At 40.0% G+C, this 10,631-nt stretch overlaps 1 protein-coding gene across 1 annotated transcript; it reads left to right on the forward strand.

Annotated features, from left to right (window-relative positions):
* The first annotated feature begins 474 nt into the window (after positions 1–474).
* Positions 475–1,154, forward strand: LOC142620423 (uncharacterized). The gene is made up of 2 exons (XM_075793791.1): positions 475–748; positions 901–1,154. Exons 1-2 carry the CDS (start codon positions 475–477, stop codon positions 1,152–1,154), a joined length of 528 nt encoding a protein of 175 aa, XP_075649906.1.
* Positions 1,155–10,631: the final 9,477 nt, after the last annotated feature.

Genomic DNA, 10,631 nt, shown 5'->3' on the forward strand with positions numbered 1-10,631 from the left:
ATGAACCCTCGCAAATGCGCTTTCGGTGTAACATCCGGGAAATTTCTTGGTTTCGTTGTTAGGCACCGCGGTATTGAAATTGACCAGTCCAAAATTGAAGCCATCCGAAAATACAGAGCCTAAGAACTCCGCGAGAACTTAGAGGCTTGCAAGGAAAACTAGCTTACATACGACGATTCATTTCAAACTTGAGGTCGATGTCAACCTTTCAATAGATTAATGAAAAAGGATGCACACTTTCAATGGGATGAGGCTTGCAGCAATGCTTTTGCGCGCATCAAAAGATACTTGCTTAATCCTCCAGTTTTTAGGTGCTCCTATCCAGGAAAGCCTTTGGTGTTGTACATCGCGGCACAAGAAAGGTCTCTAGGTGCTCTTATGGCACAAGAAAATAAAGAAGGGAAAGAAAGAGCCCTTTATTATTTGAGTCGGACTCTCAATGGAGCTGAATTAAATTATTCTCCTATTGAAAAGATGTGCCTCGCTCTTTTCTTTGCCGTAGACAAACTGGAACATTACATGCAAGCACATACGGTCCGTTTGATAGCAAAAGTGGATCCGGTTAAATATGTCCTCTCCAGGCCAGTGGTTTCGGGTCGCATAGCTCGATGGGCAGTCTTGCTGCAACAATACGACCTTACATATGTTCCGCAAAAAGCCATCAAAGGACAAGTATTGGCAGATTTCTTAGCTGATCACCCAGTTCCATCTGATTGGGAATTCTCTGATGATTTCCAGACGAGGATGTGTTTTACATTGAAGTAATGCCACCATGGATGATGTTTTTCGATGGGGCTGCACGTCAAGAAGGAGCGGGGGCAGGTGTAGTGTTTGTTTCTCCACAACGACAAATACTTCTATATTCGTTCTCATTAAGTGAACTTTGCTCCAACAATGTAGCCGAATATCAAGCATTGATCATTGGTCTACAAATGGCCATTGAAATTGGCATATCGCATCTCGAAGTCTTTGGGGATTCCAAATTAATTATCAACCAAACCTTGGAGCAGTATGATGTCAAGAAAGAGGACCTTGTCCCTTATTGCAAATATGCGAAGAAATTGCTCACAAATTTTGAGGCAATTACATTGGAGCATATACTGAGGAAGGAGAATGGACGGGCTGATGCTTTAGCTAACTGGCTACCACCTTAGCATTATCCCAAGAAGAGATTGCCAAAGTTGGTTTCCAAAGGTGGGTGGTGCCTTCCGTGATTGAAGAAGAAAAAGAAGAAAATCAGCCAACGTCATTTCTGTGTATGCCTTGTCGAAAAGGAAGATTGGCGACAAACGCTCATTGAGTACCTTCAACATGGAAGACTCCCGATGATGTACGCCATAAGACCGAAGTTCGGCGAAAGGTGCTCGATTTATTTACTATAAAGAAACTCTCTTCCGCCGTTCATTTGATGGTTTGTTTCTCCGTTGCTTAGGAGAGGAAGAGTCTAAACAAGCCTTAGAAGAAGCTCATTCTGGAATATGTGGTGCACACCAATCAGGTCCTAAGTTACACTACAGGATCAAGCGAATGGGTTACTATTGGCCTACGATGGTGCAAGATTCCAAGGAGTAAGATAAGAAGGGCGAAGCTGTCAATATCATGCAAACTTCATCCATCAACCAGAACCTCTACACCCAACTGTAGCTTCTTGGCCTTTTGATGCATGGGGGCTTGACGCAATAGGACCATTACCAAAATCATCTGGCGGCCATTTGTACATCTTGGCCGCCTCGATTACTTCGAAAATGGGCAAAGGCTTGCTGCTCTTAGGGAAGTAAAGAAAGAGACGGTGGTCAATTTTATCGAACTCACTTGATCTATCGGTATGGTGTCCCTCGATATATCATAACCGATAATGGCAAACCGTTTCAGAATAGGTTGATGGAGTTGTGCGAGAAATTTGCATTCAAACGTACAATTCTTCTATGTACAATGCCCCAGCAAATGGATTAGCCGAAGCCTTTAACAAAACTCTTGGCAGTTTGTTAAAGAAAGTGGTATCCAAAACTAAGCGAGACTGGCATGAAATAATTGGAGAAGCATTATGGGCATATCGAACAACATTTCGAACGCCTACTCAAGCAACCCGTATTCTCTCGTTTATGGAGTAGAAGCTATCCTTCCCTTAGAACGCAGATCCCATCACTACGGATCGCCATTCAAGAAGGATTAACCGAAGAGGAAAATGCCAAGCTTAGGTTGCAGAGTTAGAGGCATGGATGAGAAAAGGCTCGAGGCACGACAACGCCTTGAGTGCTATCAAGCTCGCTTGTCAAGCGCATTCAATAAAAAAGTTAAACCACGATCATTCCAAGTTGGTGACTTAGTCCTCGCTGTTCGAAGACCTATCATCATGACTCATCGTACAGGCGGTAAGTTCACCTCGAAATGGGATGGACCTTATGTTGTACAAGAAGTCTACACTAATGGAGCTTACAAGTTGATTGACCAAGAGGGTATAAGGATCGGCCCCATCAATGGGAAGTTCCTCAAACGCTTCTATGCTTGAAAATCAAGAATTGCTCCTCGGTAAGAGTTTAAACTACCCACTGCAGCACTACAAGGGTACATGATGTTTTCCCATTACCTTTGAAAGTGCACAAATAAGGAGAAATTAATCCCACTCTATGTCACCACTTGTGAGTGTGGCGTAGTGGTTGGATGTCCATGTCACCCTTGAGGCCAAGGTCTCGGGTTCGATTACAGATGATACCCACTATTGCACAATTGGTACCCATGAAATGCCGTGGGGTGTAGGGCAAGGATTACACACGTGAGCCCTCCCTTTTTGTAAAAAAGAAAAAAAAAAAAAAAAAAAAAAAAAAAAAAAAAAAAAAAAACAAAACAAAACAAAAGAAAAAAAAAATCATCAAAAACAAAACAAAAGAAAAAAAATCATCAAAAACAAAGCAAAAGAAAAATTTTAAAAAAAAAAAATTTGGTTGAACTACGTAAATGACTTGATCCCTCTCTAGGGTACGTAGGCAGCTTAGTACTTTTCACTAAGTTCAGTCACATAAAAAGAAGAAGGATTGTCAGTCTAGCTTGAAGAGTTTGTCCAAAGGTCGTCAACATGCTTTCAAGAACCCTTTGATCGGCAAGGCGTCGCTTAAGATCAATCAATTGCTCACTATATGATGTTCAAAGATCATTGTGGTAGAAAGTGATAGCTGCAAAGAATTGGTGTTACGTAGCTTTCCTTGAAATAATGATAACTTGATTCTCGGTTGTGGAGTAAAATAAAATCTTCAACCTCTGTTGCAAGGAATGGAGTCTGCATGGCATTGCTCATCTCTTGTGGACATATTCTCACGTCTCTGAAGTATACTTTGCATCATTTATCTCCCGGGGGGCATCTTTTTTGTACCTTTCAAGTCTAGGCTATATTGTCTCTCTTCTAGGATGCGTCACTTCACAACTCTGAAATTTGAACCACATCATCTCCCTTTCCGAGTGGTGTTGTTTCACATCATGTCTCTAAAATTGGACAATGTCACCTTCCTCCAACATCCTGAAGTTGATGTTGCATCATCGCTCCTCTAAGGGCATGTTCGTGCAATGTCAAAATCATGGCGGCATTCTTCTCACATCTTCAAGGTTTTATTGGCATCTCTTTGCATCCTCAAAGTCTTGATGGGAGCTTCTTGAAACTTCAAGCTTCATTATAAAGGCCAATATTAGTGCAGCTTCTGTGCAAATGGAGTGTTGACACGACTTCATGGCAAAGATGAATGTTGGCATAGCTTCTGTGCAAATGAAGTGTTGACGTAGCTTCATGGCAAAGATGAATGTTGGCATAGCTTCTGTGCAAATGAAGTGTTGACGTAGCTTCATGGCAAAGATGAATGTTGGCATAGCTTCTGTGCAAATGGAGTGTTGACGTAGCTTCATGGCAAAGATGAATGTTGGCATAGCTTCTGTGCAAATGAAGTGTTGACGTAGCTTCATGGCAAAAATGAATGTTGGCATAGCTTCTGCGCAAATGGAGTGTTGACGTAGTTTCATGGCAAAGATGAATGTTGGCATGATTTCTGTGCAAATGAAGTGTTGACGTAGCTTTATGGGCGATAGCATTATTGTCTAGCTGAATATCCTTATGGAAACGTTGTTGCAAAGACGAATATCACTAAAAGATTGTTGATGCAAGAAAAGAATATAACAACATGAAGGCATACGTTCTTGCAACGTTGCTATCAATGAAATACAAAGTCACCAAATGAAGGCGAACACTTCTATGAGAACGTCAACGCGAAGTTTGATATCAAAACCCAAAGATCAAGGAAACTGAGCTGCAAAACAAAAACAAGCAACAACAAAAAAAGCAAAGTCAGAAGAAAATCTCATTGCATGGCTAAACAAAGGATAAAAGAAAAAAAAAAAAAAAAATCTTAAAAGCTGGAGAAGAAGACTGAAGGCTGGTTCTTGCATCCTTGAAATAAAGCATCATGATTCCCTAAAAAAAAAAAAAAAAAAAAAAAAATCAGTGAAAATTTTAAAAATAATAACAAATAAATAATGAATAAAAAAAAAAAAAAAAAAGATCTCTACACTTTTATTCAGAAGATTACACTTTGAATAAATGTATGTATGCCCGTATGGCTTTATATAGAAAAAATTTCTGGGATAAACAGACAAAAAAAAAGAGGAGGAGTCCAACAATGCTGCTTCTCTTCCAAATTTTCAAAGTTCTCTGACAAGGATGACCTAAAGAATCAACATTCAGCGGCCACCATAATGTCTTCATCCTGTCAGGGCGGCCACCACAAAATTAGACCAGAGAAAAAGAAAGCTATAAGTCCAACAAAGACCCACGACTTTCTCGTCCAAATTTGTGAAAATTCAGACCTTATTTCACAAATCTGACACCACAGGAGTCTTCTACAATCTTCGATCCGCCAAACCTGAAAGTTTCAGGCCCAGATACGAAGCCACGCGCATCCACGCGCCTCCACAAGCTACAAAGGGGTCGCAGCCTACACCTCCATATTTATACAAACCCAGACTTAATTTCAGGAAAGCAGCATTACCATTCGATCCAGCGGCCCCAGATCGACAAAACCCAAAAATCTCAAGTCCAAAAAATGACGCACGCGCTGCCACGCGCCGCCAGAAAGTCCGGCAAGTCCAGCGTCAGTTGCACGCGCTTCCACGCGCCGCTGGATAAATTCACGCTCAGACACGCGCCGGCTTCATCTCACGCGCTCGCACGCGCCACGCGTGACACGCGCTCCTCATCGATGACGTCACGGATGACGTCATCCTCCTGGCCCGGTTCGACTCGCTTAGACCCGGTTCAACCCGGAAAATCCGACCCGGATCCGGACCGCCTGAAAAAAAAAAAACAAAAAACAAAAAAAAAAAAAAAAAAAAAAAAAAAAAAAAATTTGACAAATTAAGACTTTGACCAAAAAAAAAAAGTCAAAATTTTCAAAATGGACCTGTCCCACTCAATTTTTCACGTACTTTCCAATTTTGGGGCCTGTTTCTTCAACCGAAGCTCGAAAATTGCACAACAGTCCAATTTCTAAAAAATTGACTTTTGCACAAATTTTGACCAAAAGTCAAAATTTTTAAGATTGACCTATTTGGCTCAATTTTTCGTGTACTTTCCAATTTTGGAGTCTGTTTCTTCAACCGAGATTCGAAAATTGCACAACAGTCCAATTTCTAAAAAATTTGACTTTTGCACAAATTTTGACCAAAAGTCAAAATTTTTAAGATTGACCTGTCTTGCTCAATTTTTTCGTGTTTCCAATTTTTGGTTCTATTTATTCATTTGAGAATCCAAAAATTGCTCAAATAGTGTGATTCTACAGCTATTGGCTTTGATGTAAACTCTGACCGAAAATCAAGATGTTCAAGCAAAACTTGTCCTATCAAGTTTTCGCAAAGATTTTAATTTTGAAATCTAGGTATTTGTTTTGGACTTAGAGACTACATCCGCTTCTCCAAAGTACTAGCGGTATCCAAAATTTAAGCTCTCAAGATCATAATTTGAGATCCATCCATTTGGTTAGGATTCCCTCAAAATTATCCTCAGACTTGATCAAGGCTCCCCTTTCAAAAACGAAACTTCTCGCAGTATGCTCGAATTGAAATTACATTGGGTCAGCTTCAACCTATTATTTTCGTCGGTGCCTGCTACTTCCAACCTAACGTTCCCATTCGGCGCCCACCATTCTCATCCACCGTTCCCATTCGGCGTCTACCATTCTCATCCACCGTTCCGACCGAGAAGTCTCATCCGCCATTCTTAACTACCCGCTACCATTCTTCATCTCTTCGCTATAAATAAAGGGCCGATTCGCTAAGTCCATCAAGAAAAAAAAAAAACACATACATCGTTATGAAATGAAAATTTGCTTCTTTCAAATTTTCAAATCCTCCTTCTCGCAAGGCCAGTTCTCACTATGGTCTTGTCATTCTCAATACCGAGCAACCAAGATCACTTCATGATCAAGATTTGAAATCAACCCTTTCATGGTTCAAGTAGCACAACCCTTCTCACAACATCATCATTGTTTTAGGATTCAAACAAATTTTGTATCCTCACATAATGACCACGTTTGTTCATAGACTTATTAATAACAAGGTAGTCATCGTTGTTCCATGCTTTCTTGGATTTGGTTCACCAGGAAATCCAAGTCCAGCAGAGACACCTGTTCCTAAAAACAGGGCTTCCGTAGTCTCTCTTCAACTGTTTGGTCTCCCAATAGAAACGGTGGTTCGGAACAAACAGCAGCTGGGCTGGTTTCTAAAACCAGGATCACAAGTTAGTTCCATCTTTCATTTGTTATGCTTTCCCAATAAAGTTGCATCAAGTGAAGATGGTAAGAAGTGTTGGGGTATCCTACAAATTGTCTCCCATCCAACGCTTGTGATGACCTCCAGAGTACCAGCTCATCAGAAATTAGCCTTTGGTGTAGGTGAAGGGTTACCAAAGCCTCATCCCATGTTTCCGCCATCATGGGGTCCAAAGGTCATCATTGCTGGTACCACAAAACACACTTTCTGGAATTACTCCAACTTAAGATCAGCTTGAAGAATTTCAGAAAATATACTTCTGAAATTACTTCAACTTAATGTCCGTCAGTATGGTCCAGTCACACAGGCACATTCAACGACTTGCAGTCGGACATCATTCAGCATGCAGCCAGTCCCACATCCGAAGGTGTACGTCCCAGAGACATCTACTCCAGAGAGTCCTCAACATGCAGGGTCAGAGCCATGATGTCATATATCCCACCCATCCACTTGGCTTCATCACTATCTTTTTCACCATCAACAACAACAATCCCAAAATACTCTTCTGAAATTACCTCAACTTAACCAGAATGATGCAATAACGCAAGCACATTCAACCATACTCCCACATGTTCTCTCTGTGATCCGAGGTATACCCTTCAGCTATAACTTCACCAGAAGTCCTTAAAAATAAGAGGCTAGCTCCAGAGCTCTGCATGTTGTATGCCAACATTCTCACCTCTTCTCCATCTTCAACACCCTGTGATCGCCACCAACAATCCAAAATACTCTTCTGAAATTACCTCAGCTTAACATCTACCGAAATGTTTCAATCTTGCAAGTACATCCAATTTCTTGCAAATAACTTTCAGAGCCCCCACCAACCCACTCCAAGTACCATTGAATACTCTTCGAAATTACTTTGACTTAACCTTTGCTTCAAAGCTCGATCACACGAGCACATTCAAATACGGGAGGACCCCTTCTAAGAATCTCATCAAAACCTTTCATATGGGTGGGTCTACTCTTCTGCAATTACTTCATCCTGCTAAAAGCTCCACCACCTTCAAGCTATTTCACTAGAAGAGTCGCATAAAAAGGAATCCACTTTTCTTTCAAGACTCATTCATTCACCACACTCTAAAAACTCGTGTGCAGTGAACGGTATCGAGGGGGCATTTGTAGAGAGGGAAAATTCCCGACCTATCACAAGCTGACACATCATACTACCAAAGTCCACAAAATACAACCAATTACAAAGCGCCACGTACTGCTGCTAGGTTTTGCCATCGCTATTCAGAAACCAATAGAAATTTGCCAAGTGTCATTGAAATAAAGGCATGAAACTGCATCAGCAGGTGTAAGCAATGACACAAGCAGCTCCGCACATGTAAGCGATGACACAGGCAGCCTCGCACGTGTAAGCAGTGACACAAGCACTCAGCACGTGTAAGCGATGACACAGGCAGCCTCGCACGTGTAAGCAGTGACACAAGCACTCAGCACGTGTAAGCGATGACATAAGCGGACCAATCAAACTCCGCCACGTGTCGCTCACCTACCCCTAAACTCCTATAAATAGAAGCCTTCCTAAAACATTTAGGAGGACACACAGAACAGAGAGAAGGAAGAAGATAAGCTTGAGTTCAGAAACCCAGAAGCTCTGCCAGGATCAAACCTCAAAGCCTCCAAGAAATTCAAGAACTTCAACCTCGAATACAAACAACATTCGAAGCAAAATCATCCAAACTACTCGTCCAGATCTCAAAGTTCACTGGAATCAAGCTCAAAAGCCTCCAGAAATCTCAACAAACCATAAATCAACGGAGCTCTACGGAATCAAGCCTCTTATGCACCGAAGAACTTCCACCACAAACCTTCAAACACGAAGAACACACGAAGAACACGAAGAACACGAAGAACAAAGAATTTCTAACAAGCTCATAGCCAGAGATTCATTGTAATTCCGCTTCAAAGATCTTCGATCCATTCCTCAGCCAAATTGAAGAATATCTTATGTTCAAATCAAAATCACATTACCACAATTCCAATCAATAAATCTTTCAAGGAGATCGAATCAGAGGATCACTCTTTTGTAATTACAGAGAATTGTACCACACATTTATCAATACAAATTCGTATTTGTGAAACTATTTTACTTGTTTGATTTATTTCGAACTAAGAAATTTAGTCGTCTACAGATGTACAGCAAAAGTGATGAAAGTGATGGTCTTATATAAAAGTGATGTTGTACTAATTACATGAAATTTGTAAAACACCACTCCTTATTCTGAACAAAAAAAAAAAAAAAAAAAAAATTTTTTATGGGAAAAAAAAACACACACTCAATTTGGTAGCTCCACTTCATCCAAACACCAACTGGTAGCTACTGGTTGAGATCTACAACTAAACCCCCACCAAACCAAGTCACTAGCATGAAACACCATCCCATTTCCAAAACTTATAATCTGACCCACTTAAATCCCCCAAATAATAAACTTCATGCCCATCACACCACCTAAACCTGCCTAAATCCCCCAAAATCACAATCATTGCATCCGTATTCACATTAGGTTGGGCATTAAGCATAGTTAGACATTGATTCGATCACGGGCGTTTTGCCTTCATCTTAGGGTAAGGAAAACTTGCACAAGGTAGGGTAGGTTTAGGTGGGGCACGGCGAAGGCATTTTGCCATCCCCATGAAATGACCTCAATGTAAGAAAGATGAGATAGAAGGGGGATGGGCAACTCTACGAATAGTACAAGCAAGAAATGAGTGCTTTGGATATCAGTAGTGCATGTACGTACATACACACACATCTGAGATGGGGTGGGGTGAGGCAGGATGAGGTAGGCAAATTTTGTCCTCTCCTTATTCCCTCTTTGAGGTAGGCAAAATCCCAAGGCATTGATGGTTGAATTGTGGTGGGAAAATTTTGTCATCCCTAGCTTCATTAATACCTCAAGTCCTATGCATGTAACTTGTCCTAAGTTTTTCTAATTTTGTATTGGCTCGCTTCTTTGACGTCCATACAAAGAATCTATAAATGAGAGAGAGAGAGAGCACTGGAATATGCTACACAAAATTTTCATTTGATAATGTAAAATATTGATTATTTTTTTTCTTTCTTTTTTTCAGAATTTTTTTTAAGAGGTTAGTCTAGTGATTCCTATAGCTCATATGCATGGTTCCTGAGATTCTAAGTTTAAATTTTCTAGTTAACACTTTAAAGTCGCTAGGAAAATTCTTCTTGATAATTTTAGATAACTTAGAATTATTGAATATATATAACTAAACTAAAAATATTTGACACATCATTTTTTTAATTATATAATATATAGTTTCATATACAAACATAATTATAAGAAATGACTATTAATAACTAAACAATAAATAATAATAATAATAATAATATCGAGAAATTATGTCAACTTTCGTGTAAATTGCATAGATTACAAACTATTATTATATAATTAATTTGTTTGGAGGGCGCAAGAAATAAAGGTAAGCTTAAGAAAATGATAGATATGGTGGGTAAGATTTCATTCTCAATGAGATCCTTCAAATGCTTCTGACACTAGGGTCTCTGTGAATAATTCCAAAAACCATATATAGTATCAATATGCATATTTCAGTTGAATTATGCCTACCCAACTGAAACCACAACCGTAGAAACATGATCTTCAAAATTAGCAAATATAATATCAATCACATCAATCTCATGGGCAATAAATTAATTTCGTGATTGAGGGGACCTTGATATTCAAATTCTTTTATCGCCTTTCCATGTGCGAGTAATTTGCGAAAATCTCAAGCGATGTAACGACCAATAACCGCCATCAACGGCAGCATCCATGGAAATTGTTATAATATAGTCAAAAAAC

The sequence above is a fragment of the Castanea sativa genome, chromosome 12, assembly GCF_040712315.1.
Source record: "Castanea sativa cultivar Marrone di Chiusa Pesio chromosome 12, ASM4071231v1".
Lineage (NCBI taxonomy): Eukaryota > Viridiplantae > Streptophyta > Magnoliopsida > Fagales > Fagaceae > Castanea > Castanea sativa.

Excerpts from the sequence above, each read along its gene's own strand:
- LOC142620423 (XM_075793791.1), top strand. The coding sequence starts at position 475 with ATGTGCCTCGCTCTTTTCTTTGCCGTAGACAAACTGGAACATTACATG. Across the intron at positions 749-900 it reads TGATTTCCAGACGAGGATGT|CCGAATATCAAGCATTGATC; the intron begins GTTTTACATTGA and ends CCAACAATGTAG.